This window comes from Tyto alba, unplaced genomic scaffold (genome assembly GCF_018691265.1).
Source record: "Tyto alba isolate M040663 unplaced genomic scaffold, T.alba_DEE_v4.0 Super-Scaffold_14, whole genome shotgun sequence".
Taxonomy (NCBI): Eukaryota; Metazoa; Chordata; class Aves; order Strigiformes; family Tytonidae; genus Tyto; species Tyto alba.
The window spans coordinates 12181776-12209012 of NW_024881276.1; the positions used below are offsets into that span (position 1 = coordinate 12181776).

Sequence of the window (27237 nt, forward strand, 5' to 3'; positions counted from 1 at the left end):
GAAAGTTAATGGTGATGTTGATATGCAAAGCCCATATAGATATTGCTTAACAGCATTTTAGAACTTGTTCCAGTTATTCAAATTACGTCCCAGAGTCTTAATGAAGCAGAAATTTTCAGACTGTGTTAGGGAAAGGAACAGGGTCAGACAGTGCTGGCTATAGAAATACTCTGGAGTGTCAGTCATGCCGTGTCAGGAGGTGCAGGATTTGCCACAGATTTCAATAACTAAAAGAAAGTGGAAGAGTGTTCTCAGCCTTTGGACTGGTCCAGCCTGCATTACCATTAATGACCAAATACTCACTGATTTAATTTCAGAAAAATCAGCACATCTGTAGCTAGGAGAAATCTTTCCCTTCCTACCACATACATATATCAGAAAATCAGAACCCTGTCACTGCCTTTGAGGATAACTTTTCCAACTGAAATTGCTAGTAGGTGAAATTTTGCCCTTATCAAATTCAATTAAATCCACATGAGGTATATTATCAGGAGGAGGAAGACATGAAGAAAGCCTGTGCCTCTAAGCATTCTAAAGCTGAGGGAAGAACCTAGAGAGGGAGACAGAGCCTGGTGCTCTCTTCATCAAACAGCCCAGCCACAAAGATAAGATGGGGATAATCAAACACTTACAGCCAGAGATTGTTTAAACAGTAGTATGCTTGATGGTCTCTGACTCAGAGAATTATTATATCCTACAGGCAACTGCCATGGAAGACTTGGCCACAGACAAGCCCCACAAGCTAAGCTATGCAAAGCAGATGAAGAGAGGTGAGATTGTCCTTAGTAGAGACAAAGCAGAGCACAGCACAGGTTTTACTCTCAAAATTGTTCACCATGTTTTCTACTTCCTCTACCCTGAGTTATCATGCACAAGCAAGCATCCATTCCACTTATTTCTCATTCATTAACAAGGTAGCGTTAGTAAGATTCACTTCATTATCAGTTACCTATGTCTTCAGCAAGCAAAGCAGAAGGAAAATTGCTTACTTAAATGAAAGTAAGCAGAAAGATTGCTTACTTAAAGTGATTACTACTCCAGACCTTCACTGAGGAGAATTTCTGGTGTCAGCTTTCAGGCAATGCTCAGTACCATGACCTGCATTATCCTAGTATTTCCTGAAGAATTCCATTCATCTGCCACAAAAATCAATATCCTCATAGGGAAGATAAGAACTAGAAACTATTTTCCATCCCATTTCCCGAATGTATTGAGACCACTTCCAGACTTGAGAATAAGTAAGACTGCCTGGATTCCAACCACTGATTCTTCTCACAGAATGGTGTCACCAATCATCCTGCTACCCTGTCCATCTTCCAGATCTGCCCAGCGGTGATTTGGTACTTGATGATCATGGACACAGAAATTGAGTCATTTCTTTTAGAAAGGAAGTGAGTGGGCAGCAAGTCGAAAATTACAGATTGCCCTATTTTAATTTTTATTCTAGTTGGAAGGTACTTTTGTTGTGGTATAAAACATCTAAGCTAACTTCAGAGCTGAGAAGAAATCCCTGGAAAGGTCCTGGATCAGCTGAAATATTTGAGTAATCTCTCACAAATACTAATCAGAACAGCAAGCAACAGCCATTTGTTTCTTATTTATTTTTTGTAAGCCCTCATCCTTTTTCAGGCCTGCCAAGACAGGTGCAGAGGCACGTTTGCCACAAATTTACTGAAATTGTGTGTGCACATGGTAAAATATAACAGTTGTTGCAGTGGAAATAAAATATATCTGTGGGCTATTTCTTTTATTTATTGGAGATCAAAAAGGATCCTATCAAAAGGATAGCTATTTGAATAGAAAAAAAAAAAAAAGGGTAATGATACAATACTGTACTTTGCAACTGAAAAAGAGACCGAAAGTTTTCAAGAGCTCTACTCCCAGAATAAAGTGCAAATGCTATCTAGAGCTTGAAATCCATATCAGTTATAAGAATACAAATCTAAAAATATCTGTATTTTCTGTGGCTTGACTTCTGTTTTAAGGAAAATAGCTTTATTCTGACTGTGATTCAGCCTGATAAATCATTTTTATGTTTTCTGACAACACATGCTTGACAGAGTAACAGCTTAATACAGTTTAAGATGATTTCACCAACTAGATTTAGTTATTGTACTTTTGATTAATATATCATTAAATTGAGGTTTCAAAATAAAGGAAAAAAATACACTAGCACATTGCTTGATACTTCCACAAGAAAATGCCTTGTTTAAAATTTGGAGTAAATGAATGAAACGGAAATAAAGGATTCTAACTCCATAAGGATTTCTGTGCTACAGATATGTAAGGAAGCAGCCCGGTACCACTCTTCTCACTTAGGATATCAAGCTTCATATCATGTTCAAAGATCAGTGACAGACCATGAACTTTAATGACTGAATGATCACCTTTCGAAACAGACACCAGAATTTAAAACCTGTCATTCCTACACCAAAAAGACAATTTTCTGCTAGCTGAGCTAAATTAGTATCTCTGATATATGAGCATTTTATGCAAATCAGCTGAAAAGAAGGAAAAAGAATACACTTACTCAGAAAAAATTCCCTGTTTAATTTTTAACTTCTGAGAACAAAAAAACCCCACAACATGATTCAAGATCCCAAGTAAAGGCAAAGTAATGAGAAAATATATTGAAATGTTTTAAAGACACTGCTGAGCAAGCTTGTTAAACTTCTGCAAGGTATTTTTCAGGTTGTGTATCTTTGCCAAAAAATCCCACCAAAGTTGTAGACAATTGCAGACAGTTGTGAAAGTAAATGTTACTCTACTCCCAGTGCCAAAATCTTATGCCAATCTACTTCATTTAACAAGCAGTTCAGCTGAGTCTACTCTACAAAACCACACAAAACAACCAGCTCATGCCAACCACTCTAACCTTTAATTGAAGCAATTTGTTCTGATGAGCAAGTCTATTTTCTTTTCAACTCTTCTTTTACATTTAAGCTGTAACTTTGTAGAAATGAAGATAGATGCATCTAATGAAGACATATAGATAATGAAGGCTAGAGTAGTTCTCATGCTAATTTACAGTATAGTCATGCTTCCTCCTACCTTTCATCCCTTTCTTTTCTTTTTGTTTTTGCATTTTGAAATGGCATCTCACAAAAGATCACAACCAGGAACAATACTGTGCAAGCTAAAGTAACTGTTTTTGGAAGGCAAGCAGGACCACTTTTACTTTTTAAACAGAGATTCATACTTAATGTGTAGATATCTTGGAATATTTTATATGCGTTTTGCATTGCCTTCCTTCTTTCTTCTTCTTTGGAAGCTTCCAGTGAGGTTTAACTCCTGTTTAGAAGTTATGCTAGTTCCCACACCTTTACTACCCAGTAATATTTTGTTCCCCACAACAAAAGTATCCAAAATGAAAAGACCTATAGAACTGAAACTGGTCACCCCATTATTTAGTGGTCTTCCCACTTCATTTACTAATTTGAGACATACTAGTAATGATAATCTTACGGACTAATAGCAGAACAGACATAATATAACAGGGAATTTTTAGACAGAAAGTCACTGGTACAATCACTGTAATTTTAACTACTACTACTTGTCTTCCATGGCATGCTCAAGACAATAGAAGTACCTTGGCCTGTCTGGTCTTTCATGCCTGCAACTTTTCCTAAACTACAAAGAAAAATCTGAATGCTAGATATCGCATTAGGCATATGGAATGGACCTCTAGTTCTCTGGAAAGCTCTCCAGCAATGAGTAATGGGATCTTCTTTCCTCCATGAAGTCAATAGCAGTAGTGGAGATGACTTCTATGAGTCGTTATCCTCACTCCTACACAAACATCATAACATTTCTTATTCCAGAGAACTGGAAGAACTAAAGCAAGTGCTGAATATCATATAAAGGCAATCAAGGCACTGACTTTTAATTCTAGAACTTTCTAAGAATATTGTAAACTATAATAAAACAAAAACAAACAAACAAAACAAGAAGACAGCACAGGGAGATAACTACAATGATACAACTTTAACCAGCTAGATTATCTTGCAAGAAAGTACCTTGGAATTTTCATTACTGCCTATCCAACAACAGTACACATCTCATCAGCTTCAGGAAACCAAAAGGAAAGATATATATTAATATCATAGCAGATATTAATTACCTCTGACAGCCATTTCAGGGATGCTTCCAGTCACATGCTCTACATTACATTTAATCATTTCCTGCTTCCACTCTGAAAAGGTTCAGCTAGCCAAAGATCATCCTGCCTGGAAGAATCTTAATTCTGGTAGAAGATTCATGACCTAAAATCCAAATCTTTTTTATTTCAAGCAGAAACCACTATGTCTTCCTTCTGAGCAGGATCCTTCCTGCCTCACTTTGTCTGTTCTGCCTCCTCCAAAAACCTGATAAATATCACTGTACAGATCTTAATTTTGTACTCCTTGTGATCCTCTCCCCAGCACATTAACTCTATTGCCTTCAACATCAAATTACAAGAATTCTTTGGAATTTGCTTTCCTTAATTGTGTTAATACAGGTATCAGGGGTCAAGTTCAGACTGTGCTTAAAAAGACAAATTGCTTGACCAGTTGTATCCATACCACCCGCATCAGCAGAGCCCAAATGTTAAGCACTTCCTCCCCCAACAACACACCAGTGAGTACCACTAGGACACCTGGATTCAACTACGTCCAGGGTTAACATGACAGTGTGTAGTTCTTGTTTACTAATAAATCAGAACTTCAAATCTACATATTCATTTTTGGAGATGAATACGGTACACAATTTTAAAATATAATCAGATAGGAAGAGATATATACAAGGAAGTAAGAGAGAAGAAGAGAGGATGTGTGTATGCATGTGGAGAACCATTAGCAAAAAGGCCAGGGAGAAGGAGAAACAGACCTTCAGATCATTTATTTAGCAGCAAGGTGGTGAAAGGCTACAGGAAATATTTTACCAATATTGTTTCTAAGAAAGTAACATCTATAGAATAATGCCACCTTTATACTACCACTAATCAAGTAGGCATTTAATTAGCATGACATCAGAGGAACACACCCAGCATAATTCAGGCATCTTCTGTGAAAACTGTGGGTGGTTGGGTACAGATCAATTCAACAGATAATGCAATGATCCACTCAAATGCTACAAATGTTTACCAAGCAACCAGCAAAAGATACTGCCACACAGCAAAAGTTCTGTCACCAACCAGCACAGTATCCCGAAACATGCAGCTAGCACAGCAGCTAGCTCTCATATAACGCAACACACAACAGCTACAACCTCGCAAAGTAATCCGTTATTTAATGGTGCCCATATAAAAATATTTTTTATCCTTCACCTGCACCTCTAATAGTTTATGTCTCCAATGGCAGAATGAAGGTTCAGAGAGCATGAGAAACTGTTTTAGTCAAAAAGCACAGGTCTACAGTCAATCACTGTCAAATCCAAGGCAAATGCAGTTCTGTTGTTCAGTGCCTAACTTCACAGTATGGAATATCTTATTAGCACATAAGTCAAGGATGGGAGGCAAATAAATACAGAATTAAGAAAACATAAAACCTCATTTAATAAAAAAGTCCTCCTTTTGGGGGAACCATTGTATTATTCTGCTACCTCACTTCCAGCAGCTAATCTGACAGTGGGGCAGAGTATTTATTAAAAATAAAACTCTGGCTAATAGTTTTCTTTATTTTTAATTAAAATTACGTAGTTCAGAACATAACGAACAGACCACTCACATCTCATTGAATGCACCCTCCAATACAACTACGCAACTGATTTGAATTCCTCATGTTTTTCTTGCCCACGCACCCTTAGGCATACTTTCAATTCTGGTTCTCAGTCCTGGATATCTAAAAGCCTGTTGCAAAATGGGTGGAAGTCCTCAGCTGCTGCAGAGACCTTTTCTTTGCAGGTATCAAGCCACTTTACAAAGGCAGGTGTTTCATTAGCTCCGTTTGGTATGAGAAAAATAAGGCAGATTAAGTTATTTGTTTAACCTAGCAGAACCTGGACTTCTGTGACACCTAATGTTGTTCCTACACTTCAGAAACAAGGCAGCTAACAATACAGAAACTCATGCATTTTCAGCTGAGCTTCTAACAAGGCCAGTGTCTTAACTTGGTCAGTTACCTAGGTAGGAGAAACTTCTATGGAAATGGCATTCATAATATTGAAAGTGATTTCCTTAAGTTTTCAACATATGAACTACAGTATACAGGTAATCTATTTCATGTTTCCTAATTTTATTTTTTTTTTCAATACACAGTTTCTGCAAGCTTGTTTGCATGGGTGGTTTTCGGGGCCCAGTAGAGTAGAGGAGGCGTTTTGGAGGTGTTATATTCAGTGATATAATCACAGAATTAAGGTATCTGTGACAAACCCCTTTCACATTTACTTTATTTCATTGATCAGTATTGAGTTTTTAACTTGCCAAACAGGACAACTGTGAGGAACTACTTTACCACAGTGCTTCTGAGTTAGTCTCTGTGTGTGGGAATCACCTCACATAACTTTGGCTGCATAACTTTCAGATAATTTAAGGGAGCCACCTGAGTGCTCCTTTCTGTAGGGAGCAGAGAACACCCAGAGGCAAATACATTGCTGCTGGAGAATCACACCAAAACACGTGGCAACCTGAGATCCTCATCTAAGCCATAAGGCAAGCAGGGCTGTTCTGCCCTAACCTGCTTGCACAAAGCAGCTTTGTGAATGGCCCTTCCACATCCATACTTTGTTGACACTATATATAACACTCCTGGAGCATCCATACTTTACACTGAAACGACACACTATTCAAATGTATTGCAGTGTTACTAATGCAGACTTGGGCATACAGCTGTCCATAAAAATCAATATTCTCTGCTTGTTAAATCAGAAACTGAGAGACACTCACCTATGTCCACTTCATCCAGAAAATTGTTTTGTACATAGCGTAAGTTTCCCTATTTGATTTACAATTAGTTACACAAAATTCCTTGTGTAAGTACTGGAAAGGTCAAAGACTTTCTGAAAATGTAACATGCAATTCTTTTTAGAAAAATCCTTCTTATGAAGAAAACCTTAAGAAAGGAAAGGAGTGGTTGGTTACTAACAGCAAGAAGGCATTCTTCACAAAAATTAAATCTATGTCCAGATGAAAATAAAAACCCACATAATCTGAAGTTAAATATATAAATACCAATTAATTATTCCCCCCCAAATATTCAAAAGCAACTTGTAAAAGGCATCAATAACTAAGAGTAATTATTTTTATTACTTTTCTTTTAATGAGAAAAATATGGCATTGTAAAGCTAATCAATTATCAGCATTAAAAAATAAAATTCATACTGAAAGAAGCTATGACCATGGCATTAATAAAATAAACAAACAAATAAATAAATAAATCAGCATTTTGCCTGTGTGCACTGTCAAGGAGTTTGAAAGACATTCCCAAGCTAAAAAACTTCTTCATGGGAGACTCTGATGTGCCCATCTTAAATTGAAGTGTTAAAAGTGGTTACAAAACAAATAGATAAAATAGACAGTAAGAAATCACTGGAAACAGATGGTACTCGCTCCATTTTGAAGCAACTGAAGGGTGAAATAGCAAATCTAGTAACTGTGATGCATAACGTCTCACCAGCCTTGTCACCCAAAGTCCCCAAAGACTCCAGATGCTTCAGAGGAGACACAGAGACCTATAGTCTCAGACACCTGATGTCCATTCCATGCAAGCTAGCAGAACCTTTAAAAAAAATGTAGAAGTAGGGGCACCTGGGCAGCTACAAGAGGTTGGGACACTGCTAACAAAGATTTTGTAAAGGTTGTCTGTCACCTAGCTATTGAAGTTCTTCAGAGGAAAAGTATGTGAATAAGGGAGAACTGCTTAATAATCAAAGTCCACTTTGATTTCTAACAGATATTAAAAAGACATGTAAGACATGTCATCAAAGACTCTTACAATAAAAATAAGCAGCTGTGGGATTGACACACACACAAAAAATACAGTTATAAGTACAAGGGTAGAAGAAAACGCAGTTTTTCACAGTGGATGAAAGTCACTGGTAGAGTTCAACAAAGCTCTAGGAATAGTACATTCAACTTATTTGATAAAAAGAAATAAGAACGAACAGTAGGTGACAGCTTGCTGATGACACCTAATTTACTCAGAGTAATAAAGATGAGGGTTTACTACAAAGAATCACAAAAGGACCTCCTGAAACTTAGCGATCAAAATGCCAGGTGAAATTCAGCAGAATCAAATATAATGCCATGCACAAGGGATAAAACAGGCTTGATTTCACATCACAGTTACGGGCTTTGAGCTGATCACAGCCCCTTGGGAACAGGCCCTTGAGACTACAATAGATGGTTCTATAAAGATGTCTGTTCAACACTCGGTAACAGTCAAAAGCTATTCAACATTATAAACCAATTACAAAAGAAAGACAGACCACAACAAAGGAGACCATTGTAAGACTTATGTCTGTGCTGGCCACAGTTTATACTGTGCAGTTTAGGTCTTCTGTCTTCTCTGCCTTGAAAACATCTGAGCTGTAAGTTGTAGGAAACGAGAAAATATACTGGAGAAGCATCACTGTACATGCACTCTACTGTATTTTTCGATAGATAATTACTCATAGGTGACAATCGAGACAGGTGATGGGCCAAATGGGTCTTTGGTCTAGATGGAGCTGTGGTCTGACCCAGTGTGCTTTTAAGTGAAGAAGATACCATAAACTGCACTAGAGAACACGAAACACACTGCCTGCCTCTGATATAACCATAGGTGTGCTTAATTCACAAATATATTCAATCAGTTCAATCTGGGCTCTAAGAGGAAAGTGGGGTTCTTTCCTTTTACTTCGTTATCTCAAATAAAGGTCCTCCCAGTGCTACTTGTCACTCAAACTTCAGGTTTTGCTAAGTTTGCAAGGATGTGGTGGAATGAAGAAGAAATTAAAAAAAATTCACTGGTGAAAGAATTTTTAGAAATTTTTCAGTTGTTTGCTTAAGTACTGAGTCTCTAATGCCCCCAAGAAGACAAAAACTTGTCATTTAAACTCCAGCTCAGAAACAGGTAAAAAGGAGTTAAGCTGGGTCAGAAGATGCTAATATAAATACATTCACCACATAATGGTGCTAATATACTGAATTTCAAAAATGGGAATTTATTTGATGGTAAAGATGTCATATTGGTTCTGCATACCATCACTTACAATTCCACATTCACAGTGAGAGAAATATCAAGACAACACAAACCTTGCAAGAACTATAATTACCTCTATTTGCAATGGATTATTAGAAAGTTTAGAATATTTTTCTGCCACAAAACAAGAAAGTTTTGCACAAAGTCAAGCTGTACAAGAAAGCAATGGCTGCCGATCTGTGCTGTTTGCAGACACAGCATGTCTGCTGTGATTTGTCACAACTTATTTTTCAGTTTACAGATTGAGCAACGCTTGAGGCTTTGGTATTTTTCCCAGGCTCTTGGGCAACTGTTGGGCTTCCTTTTCATCAGTGAAGACAAATGTTAACAATTTCACGGCAAGTTATGTCTCTGATCACTATGCAGGCTCTCTGTAATTAAGCAGGCCAAATGATAATCCCAATGGAAGCCACAGCCATTTAAATCTATATTATCTTTTAGCCACAATGCAGTAATCACCAAGTGTTTTCATACATATATTTTCACTATTTTCAAATATATAATTCCAGATTCTTCATAGCCGTATATAAGGGCCTTTCAATCCTTGGACGTGATGGACAATAGAAGATGAGTGTGCAGAGGTGAGAGGAAAAAATCAACTTTAGCAATGACTCAGAGGAAAACCAGCGTTTCTCCTTTTTTGATGTTTTGGCAGTTCTGACATACAAAGGCCACACAGCATGCACAGGTACCTTGGGGTTACACAGGTCTGTTCCAAATTGATGCTATCCATAAGGCCGAGCTCCACATGGCACCTGGTGCACACCCTTACAAGCTAAATGCACTTAAAACTTTCTTATCCTCTCCACTCTTGGTTCTGAAACATAAGAAACTTCTTAAAGATGTAATTTGTTACAGCTGAGCTGTGAACTTCTGTGTATTACAGGAAAGAGAGAAAAACAAAAAGCAAAGCCTTTCTGTGTTGAAGGCAAGATTAGTCACTAACCTAAAATAAATGAAAGTGGCTCTAAGATTGAATCTTAAATTCAACTTAATTGATAGTTAATTGATAGGGATTTCTCACTAGCACAACTGAGAAATGAGTTATGACTGATGTGGATAATTTGTCAATTTCAGTTTATGAGAAAATGCAAATCTACATTGCAGTTCTGTTTTACAGTTGTTTATAAACTGCCCATTTGTTGCGTATGTGTAAACTGAAAACTTACTGAATTTATTATAATTTGGCTTTGATTTAGTAATCACATTAGTTAACCAGAAAATCTAAAATTAAGCTAGGTACACAAGCACTATCATTTCTTGACTACAGTTTTTGTTAAGTAGCAATAGGTTCTTTCAAGAGGCCATATTCACATGTAAAATATTTAGACAAATGATTGCTCTATGCTGTTAGCTAGACAACAGCCACTCTTCTCATAAGCCTGATTAGTCCCCTCTGATTTAATCTTTGTTTTTCCCTCAGGTCTCAGGATAACTCTTGACTTGGTCAAAAGAGTGGGTGGGGAGGGAGACCTCTCTAGCAGTCTTTCGCTTCTATTGTCCCAAATTCTCATATCAGAAAGAACTGAAACAAAGATTTTCATGGTAATTTACTTAAAGAACAATATGACAGTCTTCCTTTGGAAAGAATTTAGCAAATATCTATTGTATCTACAAATCAACACGTCAAAGATGAGGGATTTGTATGACAAAGGTAGAGCCATTACTTTGTAACATCATTTTTGTTGTTTCACATTGATAACGAAACAATCCCAGAATACCACTAATAATTTGATTTTACATGGTATAGCAAACTTGCAGACTTCTGACTGAGAATTAGCAACCATTGGAACTCAACCAGTACATATAAATGCCTCTTTCTCTGAATCAGAGAGTGCTCCAAGGTTCTTACCACTATGCTATTTATTTCTCTGCCTCTCTGCTGCTGAGTCTGAGGAAGCCAGCAAGGCTGATCTAGTTGTTTTCAGAGTGTTGAAGGGAAAGAAATTGAACAGAGAGATTCAGAGGTTGATACCAAAGAAGCCTTGCAAAATGACCTCCATTTCTTTCTCCCTAAGAGCACTGCTCATAGTTGCTGTTGTTCTCCCCAAACTCACCTGTTCCTGAGGGAAAGAAGGTGGTCATTACCTGGCACAAGAACCTGTACTCAGTATGGTGGCACTGTCTCAATAATTCCCTTCTACTTCAGCAGCAAGGCCAGCACAGCTGCTGCAGCGTCACAGTGACCTAAAGGGTCGTTGCAGCACAATTCTGATAAAAGACCTCGCTGCCCGATCCCTAAGGGCTTGAGCCCTGTAACTGTGCTGAGGGCCCACTGTCCCCACCCAGTGTACAATGACATCCACCCAGGAGTGCACGCCGGTCCATGTGGTCAAAAATTCAGAACTCATTTTTCCAGCTCCTGCTGTTTAATGTAAAAGGCAAAACTACTTTAGACAGAGAATCCAGAACCCAGGATTCCCCATCTTCCCCACAGGCACCCAAAAAGAATCAAGAGTATCCTGTCACATCACCCACCTTACCATCTCCAACTGTAGGCTTCCTTTAAAAGAAAACATTATGTAAGACCCCTTTCTATCAAATCTTATTAAATAAATTGTAAGAATACACAATGGATTAGGCCCTTCCAGGATTAAGACAACCAGATATGTAATTTCTGACTCACTAGTACAATTATTGCATTGACAGAGAGTAGTCCTGGACTTGCATGAAAACAGATTACAGGTATTTCTGGGCAAGAAAGCTGGGCAAAGGAATTTCTTACTAGTATTTTCACACTTTGGGATTTAGGCATCTCAGTGCCACATAGTTCCTATGTTATGTGCCCATGCGGTTTATTAGGTGCACCTCTAGACCTCTTTTGAACAGTCCATCAGGTTTGCATTGCTGACAGCAACAACAACGCTTTGAAAACAAACTACAGAACTCGATTCTATCTCTCCTCATCAATTGTGTTTCCAGGATGAAGGGTTCTTAGACAGAGCTGAGATATCTAGAGATTCCAGGCATCTCCAAGGTCAGAGGACAGCCAAGAGAAGACAATCTCACCACACAAATAACAAGCTGGCTAGTGCCCCTTGTACAGCACTACCTTACTTATACTTGCTTTGCCCTACCTGAAACTGAGCAAAATGACACTCATCCATAAAGCCATATGTGCCTTCCTGAAATGGAGATTTATGCATTTTTAATCACTCTTTAAGAATTCCAAAAAACAAATCTGAGTTTATGAAGGAACAAAAAGTTTTAGGGTTTTAGTAATTACACTAACTGCAAATTTCAGCTGTGGCAGTAACAACTTTATTGCACTGTTGCATGAGCCAAGATTCAGAAATTGGAAGGATAAAACCACTTTTTGAAACCCATTCTCCCTCAAAACTGTCTGTGTAACATGGAATATCTACATCACAAACACTTTTGGCGATATAGTAGTGTGTCTGCGAGATGTGCACACATGACAGCAAAAGCTGACACATACAGCTACAATGAATAAACACATCACCAATTTAAAGCTGACTACAAACAACGCATCATATTAAATCATTCATCCCTGTAGCAGCCACACCCAGCCCTGTTTAGGGAGACACATTCAACATCTCATTAAGTATATGTCACAAGGGAGGGCCTGGAAGAAACTCTTGTCAGGATAACCCATATAGTTCAAGTTTAATTTGTGAGATGAAACAACCCTTTTACACGTCACCACTAGACATTTTACAAACAATGGAAATTTTAACATAACTAATGCATCATCTGTGACACATAAAGGATTTTATAACCCATCCTCAACTTCTATCTAACAGTTCCATACCTCAAAGCAATGCTAGGTGCTCTACAACGGCTGTAGTGCAGTCTGCTAAACTTCTCACCCATAATCACTTGATCTTTTTCAGCAAATTTGTTAACTGGATGTTCTTTCTCTCTTAGTCTGCCCTTTGTTTCCTCCTAGCCTGACAGTAAGTATCCATGGCACTGGCAACACTGAAAAGTTCTATCATAACTGTTTCCACTAGAGAGTTAGTTTCCACATCTGCCAATACACACCTTGAAAAAGGTCCCATGCAGCAGACTTATCAATATCCAAACTTTAAAACCTTTTCCTTTTTGCAGATGGTGCAAAAATGTCTGAAGATAACTGCAGTTGCAGGACTGATTCTCTGCAGAACTCACCAAAGCCCTTATAGACAAAATGAACACACATCATGGTAGCAGCAGATATCTGCATCTCCACAGCTTTCCTTTAATTATTTGCAAATTATCTACAGTACAACTATTTCAAAAAAGATGTATTCCTACTGATCTATTATTGTACATATCCCATATTTAACTTCAGATGCAGCATGGATATTGGTGGTTTATAACAGGCATAGATACACGTACGTTCTTTATACTAGCATTAGTTCTACACAAATACTGCTCTGCTTCTCTACTCAATAAGAAATCAAACTTACCTGAGACTTGTACAAGATTTCTTTGCAAATCAGATAAGGAATTTTATGTTCCAGAGAGTCCCTAATCCACTCCAGTTTACTTAAACTGTCCCACGATCTTTCTCCACTTCCACTCCAGAAAGTAACCAAACTTAACAAAGGGCTTTGATCTAATGACTGGTATCTGGAAGCTAGAGATGATGCACAAGCAGTATATAAGCAGAAATAAGTGAATACTAAGCACAAAACCACCTCCTGCTCTTTCTTTCCAAATGCATAACATCCACAAATATGTGTTCTCAAATTATAGCCAACTTCACCTTGACAGCAGACATTTCTATACTGTGGTCAGGCTGTAACATAAACCTCACAGAGATTACTCAACTAGCTTTAAAGTAGTTGGGCTCACACACAAGTAACAGTGGTTCTGCTACAAAAAAAACCACAAAACAAAGGCGGAAAAATACTGGAGGGTTAGGGTGTTAACCCATCAGCAGAGGATTAAACAGGATGACAGAGATAGTTGCTGCCCTCAGGTGACAACCACAACCCCACCCCTGTGGAAGGTGCCCTGTCCCTTCCAACAGTGTCAGTGAATGGCACAGAACTCCACTTGCAGACCAACCCAGTTTATAGTCCAGCACGTTAAAGTAAACAAGGAGCAGTTTCACATACCATTCAGCCATCACTGGTGACAGGAAGGATGTGACAAGGGCAAAAGAGATAGCACCTGAGCTCCCATCCCACTTAATCCATCATTAAACACGCGTGAAGACCATGTGACCATGATGCCGTAAGCGTCACCACTCCTACCACTAGCAGCGCTGCCCAAACTTCAGTCATCCTTGCAGCTGGTATTCTCATACTCTCCAATGTGATTGGAACCGCTTGCTTCAAATATGCCATCAAGCCAGTTTACTAGGGCAATACTTAGCAATAGCCAATTTTGACTGAATACTGAATTTGCAGAAACCCTCACTGAAAGAAAATGACACACAATCATCACAGGGGCATGTGTGTGATGTGCATCCCTAAACAGAACACATCATCAACTTAGCTCTTCCTTTGCTAACGGTTTTGTATCAAAGCTAGAATAAAAATGTCAATTCCAAAAGGATACGGTGCTTACTAACGTGATTTCTCTAGCCCAGGGCAAACCCAATTGAGTTATGTCATAAACTGCAGGAATGATATATATTCATACATCTGTGAAAGAGCAGCAAAACACTGTGACCAAAGTTGAACTGCTGCTTCTACACTGGGATTCAGCTCTCACAGACATCAAAGCTTGGGACCAAGTGCTGCTCTTCAGCACAGATAAACACTGCTATTTGGTAGTCACACATCACCTAATAGTGGCAACACTAATATATTATCATCCCCTACTTTTCTTCTAATTCTTGGTCAGTGACTAGAATTCCTTACCCCTGGATATCATTCTGCCATTGCTGAGTTGTGCTGGATGAACTGTACCTATTTCAAAATAGCACTTACATCCTACAAAAAAGGGGTCTTCTGGCAAGGAGAGTGTACTGGGACCTGTCAATCTGAGTTTTGTTGCTGATTCCGATACAGAGTTCAGAGATGCCACACAAATTATTAGAGGAGGGCACTGCGATCTAAATGACAGAGAAGAGACAGAGTTGGGAGATCAAACTAAAAACATCCATTATCTCGTTCAGATAGGCTCTTATAGATTACAGTGCCTTGTGAATAAAGCTAGTCCGAGGAGCCTGGATTCATCCCCAGAATTGTCATGCAACTCTTGTGCAACTCTTGAGCAGGTCACCTAAATTTCCAGACACTGGTCTCACTTCCATGGGAAGATGTTTCAGTAAAACTGGTTATACTATTTTGCAATTAGGTGGTGTGCTTTAATGAATGCTTAACAAATTAACTTGACTAATGTGCTGAATTCCTTGAGTTGTGATCCCTCGAAATGCAGTTCTTCTAAACTAGTAAGCATCTTACTACTACATCTTCAATACAGGGAGGTGCCTTTGGTACAAGTAAAGAAAAGTAATTTGAATATTTAAAAAAAAGTTTTGCAAATACTATATTGTCAAGAATACACATCAGGCACACCAGCTTCCTGACACTGCTTCAAAAAGGGATAAAGCAGTAAGTGTAGTAAGGCTACCACAGGCAGGAGCTGTAAGCAAGCACAATTAACAGATGGGGATCAGAAGCCTTAGCAGATCACCTGGTCATGAACTACTACTAAAACTTCACCATCTACCAAAGGTGGAAAACAAGACGGAAGGAGAAAGCGACAGATGTTTGGTTTTCATTTTGTCTGCATGAAGAGGAAAAGGACTTATCATTATCTTATTGTCAACGACCATAGAGTTCATGCCCCACTTTGGTGTATGGGACTTCCCCAACCCATACAATGCATTGTAGACCAGGACTCCCAGACTTGTTTGCACTGCTACCACCATGTAATATAGCAGCAGTAGAGGTTCTGCTAGTGATGACAGCAGCAGCTCCTGACTTTTTGTTGAACCAAAAAGCAAACACAGGAAAAAGTGCTTTTCCAGCTTCCACCCTCATCTGGATTGGACAAAGATTGGGGGATGCCTGACCCCAGTTCTCTGACTCTCAAGCTAATGCCAAGCTTTTGTGCTGAATTTGAAATCAGTGTATCTGTCCTCTCCATAATAAGCCTGAAATAGTGTCAAGAAACTTGACAAAGTCTCCCACTATTAAAGACCTGTAGCCTGTCACCTCCCTGTAAAATGGCACAGGTTCTTCTCATCAACCAAGTGCTTCAGGCACTATTTAAATCTGCAACGCCATGAGTGCCCAGAGTGGTGAACAAGCTGTACCACTTTGGACACGGCATCTCAAGCCAGATGGGAACCAACAGGAGAAAGTCAATAAAAGATGAGTAGATCCAAGAAACAGGACTCGCAAAGGAAGACTAAACTAGCAAGGATTTCTGAACCAAAAAAGGAGGATAGGGAATTTATCTGATATGTTAAAGGCCATTTTAAGAAGGAAGACAATAGGTCTGTTCTCCCTATTTGTGGAGACAGCAGAAGCAAAGGACTTAAGTGCAGCAAGGCTTGTGGACATACAGTAATACTGTCTAATAGTAACATAAGAAACCACAAGAAATGGACCAGATAAGGAAGTTGTGAAGTACCCATTATTTAAGCCACTGAATACGTTGGATATCCGCTTAACATAAACACTGGTGATCCCACTCTAGGGCAAAGGGAAGAATTAATTATGTGGTCTCCAGAGGACTCTTCGACTACTCCTTGACACTTTGGGAAGTGAGTATAAGCATATACAGGTAGACTGCTAATGCAAGGTGTGTATCTACACAATACATTTAGCAAAGTTTGCCGAGTCTTCTCAGGAAACCTCCTACTTACCTGTCATGGAACCCTAGACCCATACACCTACAGTTCCAAAAACATCCCTTCCAACCCATCCATCTCCTACAGACCCACAAAGCGCTTGGCTCAGAGTTATAAGTGATGCAATGATGACTGATTCTCAGTAAGTGATGCACACAGTGAAAAACTTAGTAAGTGAGCCTGAAGCTAGGCACCAAAAAATGACAACAGCAGACATCAGGCAGATTAGAAACCACATGCAGAAACCACAGCCAGATCCAGCAACTCAGCAGTTGCAAAACCAGTAGTGTTGGGTCAGGAAGCATCAACCACTGGCAGAATATCACTCAAAAATGTGCCACAGACCATCAATGGACATGATTTCAGAACTTGCAGAACATGACACTCAGTTATGAAGGCGTTCCCAAGAAAGAACCGTTTTTCACAACCTTAGATTCACCCTTACCATTTAGAACACTTCAGGCTTTTTTCCATTCACATCATGGAGTGTTTTGACTCTTATTAGTAGCAACAAAAATTTTATCCGAGAAAATTCACCACTCTCCTGTGCTAAGAATAGCACAAAGGTTGGAGAACTGGCTTTGGCATTGGTGATTATCAACTCACACAATGAGCAAGTAGCTTCTATATATTTTATTTATTTATCTGGACATTTTGAAAATAAATCTCTATTTTCCAAAAGTCCATTATAATAACAAATGTTATATATACCCCCATAGGAGCCTTTTTCAGGCTTCTTTAGGCATGGTACATCTTGAAGTGTAAAATACAAAAATTTATAAGAGCAAACATCTCCAGGATGGCCTATAAAGACCAAGTAGATCTACATCATGTGTAATGGTAGATGCTGATGATGACCCATTTCAGCGACAAAAAAATATTACTCATTTCTACTGCTAAAGTATCCTATTCCTTTGACTACTGAAAACACAATAAAACTAGTGCACTGACTCAATGACAAATTCTAGTTTCATAATTAGGGTGGAGCATGCAAGCAACTATAAAAGTCGCTCCAATCTGGGACTCTCACTTCTGCTGGATACATTTGAAAGCTCTGGATTTTGAGCGAGGTAAGCACAACCTAAACATATTGGGTGTTTCAAATCTTTGAACCTAACTTAGATTATTTTTTTTCTTGGGAGAGTTAATCCAGTTTTACAGAAAATACTTAACCTAGATGAAGAGATTTTGTTTAATTATTTCATATGGTTAGTAAACCAATGAAAACAGGGTGTCGGATGTATTTCAAAATGCTAATGCACAGGATTGTTACTGTCTGCTTTGTTTGCAGTTATTCTTCAAGACAACATCTGAGAAACATGGAACATTTACTCAATGATAACCTTTTGAAGTACTTTACCCAGTATGCCTTAATGGAGGGTAGCACCAGTGCACTGTCCATTGGTGGGCTGAAAAATCTACTTCAGAATCAATTTGCACAGTATCTGAAGGTAGGTTTCACTCTTCTTATATTCTCTGGGCTTCTTGTGAAATAGATAGGAAAAAGGAAATATGGGCAATAATGCTGCAGGACAGATTACTGTGCCCAGATGGTTTCACTGACTCCATAAATAATCTTTTAATAATGGTTGGCTTATAAAACTTCATTCACATTAATGAACAGTAGCTCCAAACAGATATTTGAGTAGGGAGCTTACAACAAAGCCCTATGAAGTAAAATGCAAAAATCTAAGAAGCTTTGTTTGTTTGTTTTTTTTTTTTTTTGTGTAAGCCAAATTTCATCTATAATAGTGCATCTGAGTCTTATAAAATATTTTTTGTTTTGGTCCAAATAATAAATCTTGAATCTAGAAAGCATATAGAAAAATCTATAAACCAAAATAAATCAGTAAGAGACATTTAAAAGAAACATGAGACAATTTCTATTTAGATTAAGTTCTCATCGTAACAAAATAAAAGGTTTGCCATTCCAGAAAGATGCCAAGTAAAGAAAAGAAATAACCATTCCCTGTAGCTGCGAAAAGTGTATGTTCTGTTTTCATATATATTCTCTGCCAGACCTTTCCTGAACTGCATTAGGACTCAATTTAGATTCGTTTGCTAGACAAATCCTTAAATACTATATTTTAGATAGCTGACAAAAGCAATTTTTGCTAGAGGTCGTAAAGAAGTAGCACCTCAATACAAAAATCCAGTATTTTCAGAACTACAGTAATCCAATTTAGTAATTTCATTAACATGATGGAGTTAATTAAAAACAAAACAAAACAAGAAAAAAAAAAAACACACTAGTAAAACAGAAAGGTTTTTCTCCCTTAAAAAAAAATGTCAGAAATTAATTGCCAAAACTTAGTAGAAAATGTGATGGCAAATTCAGAAATACAGTACTTTTTATATCAGCTGTAGACAATTTAGCACCATACCCATTTTTCCAGATATGTGGAAATTTAAATGTTTAGAAAAAGCAATATTAATGTTTTCTGTTTAGATATCAGACATTTTCAAGAATCTACTCTGTTTGCAGAAATACATGGCACAGTAATAAATCAACATAAAAGCAAGACAGGACATTACAAAATATGCATGGACAAAGTATAAAGAAAAAAACAATTTAAAAATTTAAATCTTAAATCAAAATGATTTTTATATTATTTAACTAGCCTGATCAGGAATGCTATCAGAATACTCACTGCATTAGGTTGTTACAAGTGCTCTTACGACAAAACAAATAAAAGGAGCTAATAATATAGACTAGATTTAATACATTAGCAAGAATTTTTCAGCAGTAAATACAGTACTCCTTGCAAGAGGGAGGGAAAGAGACTCTCAGGTCCTGGTCCAAAGCCTAATGAAAGTAGCAACACATTTTCAAATAGGGTACTCAGGGCCAAAATCAGTACCTAATAAAGCAGTAGTTGGTATGCATATTAATTTTTATTGGTGATTACGTACATGCTACAGCTATTCCACCTGCTCCATTTTCTAAACTCCAAATTTACCCAAAAGACTCAAGTAAACTGAGCAATACTTGATACTTCTCAAATGGTTATATCTTTGATTTGGCAGGTGATAGCAGGCACTGCATTTCTAGTTTAACCAGTAAAACTGGTAAACACAACATTATCAGTAACACACTGACTGTTATTGACTGTATCACTTCTTGGCTATATTCCTCATAGGAAAATAGTCATGGCAAGCTATTTATTTCATTCTCTCTTTTTTTTTTTTTTTTTTTAATTCTTTTCCTATAAAAACAGGATTCATTCTCACTTGATAACATAATCAAATCCTTGGACAAAAATAATGATGGAAGTGTCAGCTTTGATGAGTTTGTGATGCTTATAAAAAAGATAACTGGTACAGGACAGTAAGGCATCTGCAAGTATGAATATCACTGCTTTGAAGGAGAAGAGCCTGGCGTTCATGTACATTATACGTACACCTACACCCGCAGATTTGTTACAATATTAAAACATACAGAATAAAAATTTGACATATAACAAAGTATGTCTTGTACTGTGTTTCTTGCACATTTGCTAGCCATACTTTCCAGCTAAACTGCCTCACAATTAGTTCAGAACTACCTGTTTCTGTTTCACATGACATCTGAGAAAGCATTGTTTAACAAACCCTGCTTTACCTGAGCTGTTATTTGGACCTCTAGAGCAACTCAAATAAAATAGTTTCTAAGACACACAAAAGGAAAGACATACCACTCCATTTGAGGAGTGTCCCCTAGTGCATACTATCCAATACTCCTCCCCGTTCAGTTTCATCATTCACACGACACTTTCATACAGTAAACAGTTCAAATTTTTTAAACATAAGGTACTTATTTTCAATAGCAATGTAACAGTGCTAAGTATGACGACTGTAACATTACATGTTCATTTTAAGTTATATTTATGTCGGTATGTATTTCTTTTGTTATGACTTGTAAACAGGAATATGTAAGTATATACAGGAACTGAGTGACTGTTGTTGCAATTAAAACATTCATTACATTTCTTTGGTGCAGTTCTAAGTTCTTCATTGCGTGATTCCCTGTAACACATGTATTTTCACACATGTAATTCATGGGCATTATTATTTACTTTAAGAGGAAATTAGTGAAAAAGAAGAGAATTGAGAAGAATGGAAAGTTTAAAGACAAGTAATTCAGTGGATTAGGCACTAATCCTACTAGAGAACTCTGAATTTGGACTGAATTTTAACACCAACATCATCCATTATCCTGATAAATCAGTTAGATCTCAGAGTTACTTAAGGTATTAAAGACACAACTTAACTGCAAAGCCTATCAATTGCATTCAAGAACCCATATACAGTGTTTCCTATCCCTGAATTTCCCCTCCATGAAATGAGGAATAAAGTAATTCACACCACTGACACATGAATAGAAGCCTCAAAAATTACAGTATTTGCACAGTATGAATGTTCTAACAGGCTCCTGGGCATTCTTTTACACAAACCCTTCAGCTGTTAGAATGTGCTATGTTTCCTGGAAGCACAAAGTAGAAAAATCATGATATTATTTTTTTTCTGGTTTATGAAAAAAATTATTCTAAATGAACAATATGCTTTGTTTTCAAAACTAAATGTACTCCACATACATTTGCTTACTAAGCTACATTAGCTACTTTACATACATAAGTAAAATCACAGAAGTTTAAGAGGTGCTTCTGCATGAGTGAGACATACGTTCCTTTTCATCTCTTAGACAACCTTAGAAATTTCTTAATTCAGTCATGTTGCTGACATCCAGAACAGAAATGGGCATCAAGAACCAAACATGTTACAAGAGTGTCCCCTATTGGCAAAACCTATTCCTGCACAATTTCTTGAGTTTAGAAAATGCACTTATTTTACCTGGTGCAATATCTGAAGTTTCACGATCCTACACAAGATGCAGTATGTCGTAAAAACAATGGTCACAGTTAAAATTAGCTTTTTTTTTAAAAAAAAAAAAAAAACAAACAAACAAAAAAAGAAGCACATCAGAAATATTTCTGGGAAGAGTCTTTTTTTTTCCTAAAATGGTATCAGATGTAGTTGTAATAAATTTGACAAAGAACATAATTCAAAGGCTCACCCCAAAAAAAGAAATATAAGTTTAATAGTAGAGGAAGATGAGGGAAATGGAACAAAATAAATAATTCTCTTGCCATCCAGTGAATCCAGTTCATCAGCAGCCCACAGACTATACAGTTTCCCTTTAAAGCAGTTAGTTTTCATAGAATCATAGAATACCAGGTTGGAAGGTACCTCAGGGATCATCTGGTCCAATCTTTCTTGGCAAAAGCACCGTCTAGACAAGGTGGCCCTGGCCCAGCACCCTGTCCAGCTGAATCTTAAACATGTCCAATGTTGGGGAATCCACCACTTTACTAGGGAGATTATTCCAGTGGCTGATCGTCCTCACTGCGAAAAGTTTTCCTCTTGTATCCAATTGGAATCTCCCCAGGAGTAACCTGTACCCATTACCCCTCATCTTTTCATGTGACTCCTTGTAAAAAGGGAGTCTCCATCATCTTTGTAGCCATCCTTTAAATACTAGAACACAGTGATAAGGTCTTCCCTAAGTCTTCTCAAGGTAGAACAAACCCAATTTCCTCAGCCTTTCCTCACACAGCAGGCTTCCCAGTCCCTTGATCATCTTTGTGGCCCTTCTCTGGACCCTCTCCAGCCTGTCCACAGCTTTTTTGTATACCAGGGACCAAAACCACACACAGTATTCCAGGTGTGGCCTGACAAGCACTGCATAGAGTGGGATAATGACTTCTTTCTCTCTGCTGGTGATGTCCTTGTTGATTCTTTGCCACTGCAGCTCATTCTTCACCCATACCGAGCTTGTTGTCTGTCAGGACCCTCAGGTCCGTTTCCACAGAGCTGCTCCCCAGACAGGTAGATCCCAGCCTGTGCTGCACTCCTGGATTATGTTTTCCCAGGTGCAAGACCTTACATTTGTCCTTGTTGAATTTCATAAGGTTCTTGTGAGGCCTCACTTCCAGCCTATCCAGGTCTTTCTGCAGGGTGGCTCTCCATTCCCAAGTGTCCGCTTCCCCACTCAGTTTGGCATCATCAGCAAACTTCATCAGAGTACACTTGATCCCATCATCCAGATCACTTATGAACCTCATAAACAGCATTGGGCCCAATATCAATCCCTGGGGAAACCCCACATCTGACAGGTTGTCAGTTTGAAAAGGAGCTATTTATCACCACCCTCTGGGTACGACCTTAAAATAATCACTTACAACAGAAAACCGATACTAAGCACTACTCTCAAGCAAAGGCATTACTTCTCTGAACAGATGTCTTCCTGTAAAGAACAGTAACAATTTACCTATCGTTATTATCCCAAAAGCTAGAAAGTAAAGCAGAAAGCTTAAGAATATAAAACAAGAACACAACCTGCAAATAAATGACCAAGATGATATTAAGAACCTGACAGACTGTGACCAGGGCTAATGTACCTCCCTCATTTTCCCTACTGAAATCATACATGTGTTGAAGAGGAATTGAAGCCAAAACCTTAATGTGGTATTTGATAGTGTAAATGGTATTGTCTATCAGAGGTCTGTCTTTTTTTTTTTTTTCCTTCAGAGTACATATTTTTAATTTAAGCTTAAATGAAAATATCTAATAGCAACCTCAAATCTCTCAAACACAGCTTATGAATCACATCTTATTAATATTTTCAAATTCTAGATCTCATTTCCTTAAAGTTTTCATCACACAGATATTCAGATTTAGGAATATATTTTTCCCTACAGTATTTTAAGAACACAATTTTGGTCATTTATATTAAGTCATTAACTTCCATTTTTTTGTACGTAAATACTACTATTTTTTCCAAGGTATTTGAAATATTAAATCTACAATACTTGCAGTCATTTACATATCAATATAATTGATATCAATATTCCCCAAAACAAGCAATACAGGATTACACAGGGTTTCCCTCCTAAAGTTATTCATGGGAGCTTTTGCAGAGCCCCGGTTGAGCAACACTGTTGTAATGATAGCCAGCAGAAATAGCTGAACAGCTAAAATGAAACAGAAATTCAGCACTGCAGGCAACATTTGCACGTTCAGTTGTGCATTCTTTATTGCTCAAAACAGAACAAGTCACAACTGCTTCATCACAGGAAAACCTTTTACGATGCTCAAAACTTTTTACTCATGCAGACAGTGCTCTTCTATAGTATAATAACTTGTGCTATTTTAACTGAGAGATAGTAAATGCCAGCAATATAATTTCTCATTATTTCAGCCACCTATTTTTCCTTTGGAAGCCTAATCCTTAGTTACATGATTATTTGGCAATCTGTTCTTATTTCTAATAAAAGATATTCAAATATCCATAGATGCAGACAAAAGGGAAGCAAAGTAGACCAAGATATTTTGTATGTACTTTAGAAGAAACTACCAACCTTGGTGAGTATAGTTCCAAGTATTTGAATGCTCAGCAAATTAAGAAGGGATATAAGTAGCTGCAGATTTTATGGTTGTCCCTGAGTTCCTCTGCTAAACCATATATTTGAACTTTCATCTTTTTTTTTTTTTTTCTTAAAAATAAAAGGAAACAGAACTACTGTCTCACCAGTGCCTTTCTCCTCTCTCTTCAGTTTCCAAAGGAGCAGGAACCAGAAGAGAATTGCTTTGGTCCTAAATTAGCACTTAGCTGAACCACACAATGGCATCACAAGATATTACCAGTGCTGATACAGTGCTTCCAATTAACTTTCTTGGATAATGTAACATCTACATCAGTTCAGTAGTTCACAAGCTTCACTAATCTGCTTCTCTTCCAATTGTTTCTATTGATTTGTTATTATATAGAATATCTAACCAGTTTTTAGCACAAGATGGACTCTGCTAAAACAGATTATTCAGCAGTTACAATTATTGTTAATGCAAATTTACTCCTTGGAATGATTTACATCTGTTTCTCACCCAGAACTGAGTTGTCAAAGATCAGATTAAGATGCTGAAATATGACTGGTAATAACCAATTTCAGAACTTTAATGTGGTCCAGAACAAAAGAATATCCATTACACATACTGCAAGCATACTGCTTCAATTGTAAACACTGTATTAATCTTCTATGACACATACATTCACTCCATTATTTTCTTAATTTATGTCCATATGATTATCTCTAACATATATACCTTACTTGTCCTTGAATGCAAACAGCAAATAACTCAATTACTTGTGGAATGAAATTTTGTCCTATATATACTGTGCTAATACACACTACAATTTCTGTAATAGAAGAGACTGCCAGTAGGGCTGCAGCAGACAAGCATCCATGTTCCTGACTTCAGCTAAGTGTGGAGCTCTGCACTGGAGCCAGCTACTGTGAACAACCCTTAGAACAATGGAGAGAAACCGGCAGTTCCAAAGGGTGACTCACACCCTCCTGATGATCTATCTGCATCCTGAAAAGGTACCTGAGGTGACTAGCTAAAATGCAGTCACAAGAAGTTAAATAAAACTGGCACTAAAAAGGTGTAGAAACAAAGGTACCCCACAATCAGTCTTCCATACTATCCCTCTTGCTTCCCAAAAAATATACAACAAGCTTTCAACATCTTCCACATTTTACAACATACTGCTATTATGAAATTGACCCCTCCAGTGAAAGAGTATGTCTTCGCATGCATTCATGAAGAGTAAAGGAAAAGACCTCTTATAATGGCAAGCCCACAAATTTGATGCCAAATGCAAAGTCCTTTGTTCACCTGAGGACATTTCCAAATGCCACCAAGTTTTAGCAGCAAGTCTCACACTGAAACTCTGGAGGTCTCTAATTTACCTTCAAAAGGTCAGACTAGATTATCTCTCCTACTCATATAAATCCTAACAAACAGGTCAAATGCTTTAAAAACCTATTTGCATGTTTCAGACTATGTAGATGTGGAAAAAAATGCATTTTACTTACAAATCTCAACAAAACTCTTTTGAAGGAAATTGATACAGAAACAGTAGACTACTATGAGCAACTCACTTATCACTAGTACAGATGTTTACATCTTACAGCAAGATGCTATTTCATTTCTCACACATATTTCTGTTCATTTTTTTAAAAACCCTCTCTTGCTGATCACTTTCAAGTTTTATTATTATGACAATGTGATACCATACTCTCCAGAACTAGGAAGCACCTGGAAGATCTGTGTTCTAAAATTCTACCCTTGGCATATGATACAGAGAACCTTGTCACATCTACAGCACTAAAATTTTTCTCAAAAGGAGGACTGTGAGATGTATTGGGAAGGAAGGGTGTAGCAGCTATTTATACTGTTTGTATATAGTATAGAAAGAGAAGAATTTTTCAACAGCTTTTCATATGATTCTTATCTTTTAAAATAATTTATATTTTGATAATAGCTTTGTGCTACACTTTCCAGCTTCCCTTTATATTTTATTCTCTACTAAATCCAACCTAATCATTATTGTCTACTCTCAGCATCAGTCTACAGCCAAGGAAATTATTACAAAAATTACAAAAATAAAGCTAAGACAAATTACAGAAGCGAGCAAGGGACTCGCTTCTGTAAGGGACTACTAAAAGAAAACACCTTTTTAAACAATACTGAATAGAGACAGTGGGTACCTCTTCATGCCTTATCATGTAAAACTTACACAGACGTAACTCCCTTTTTAACAAGAGATGTTTGTTCACAAAACATGCAGGGGGAAATAAAAAAAAAAAAAAAAAAATCAATACTTACAACAGGGTTTTTTGTGTCTGGGTCAAATTCTGTAGAATTTGCATCTGAAACAAAAGTTCAAAACAAACACAGTACATTTCCATGGTTCTACATGCACTACAAACTCATCGTAACAGTTCTGGGGCATTTTAGGGCTTGTCTGCATGTAAGCTACAATCTTATATGTTGAACCATATACTGCACCACTTTTAAAGCAATCATAGGAAGCATATGACCTCAGTCACACACACTCCCTTTCCTACTTCCCAGAACTTTTTCCTCTCAGCGGTAGAAATTCTTTGGTGAACTACATCTCTTCATACTACTACTACAACAGCTACAGTTTGGCTACTCCAACTAATGAAAGCATGTGAAAAAACACTTCTCACATTTTACTCCTCACCACCTGCACACTCCAGAGACTACAGAGGTGAAATGTAAGCACACTTTCTTCTACACTTATTAAATCAAGAAGTAGTTTTCAAGCAATCTGCATAATAAGAGTTCCTATTTCTTTGTACAAAAAGGTAGCATAGGGTGCTTAGCTGAAAATGATCACATTGCAAGAGCTAAGTATTTAATGATCATAAGATCTATATATTAGCTCTAATAGTAGATATACATTTCTCATACAGA

General features: G+C 37.5%; 1 protein-coding gene across 2 annotated transcripts in view; it reads right to left on the reverse strand.

Moving 5' to 3' along the window:
* CTPS2 (CTP synthase 2) overlaps window positions 1–27237 on the reverse strand; it is a 76653-nt gene that overhangs the window by 25178 nt on the left and 24238 nt on the right. For both annotated transcript variants that reach the window (XM_042788265.1, XM_042788264.1), the window contains exon 13: window positions 26623–26666. In XM_042788265.1, coding sequence (XP_042644199.1) covers window positions 26623–26666 — 44 coding nt within the window. The remainder of the gene's footprint in view (window positions 1–26622; window positions 26667–27237) is intronic.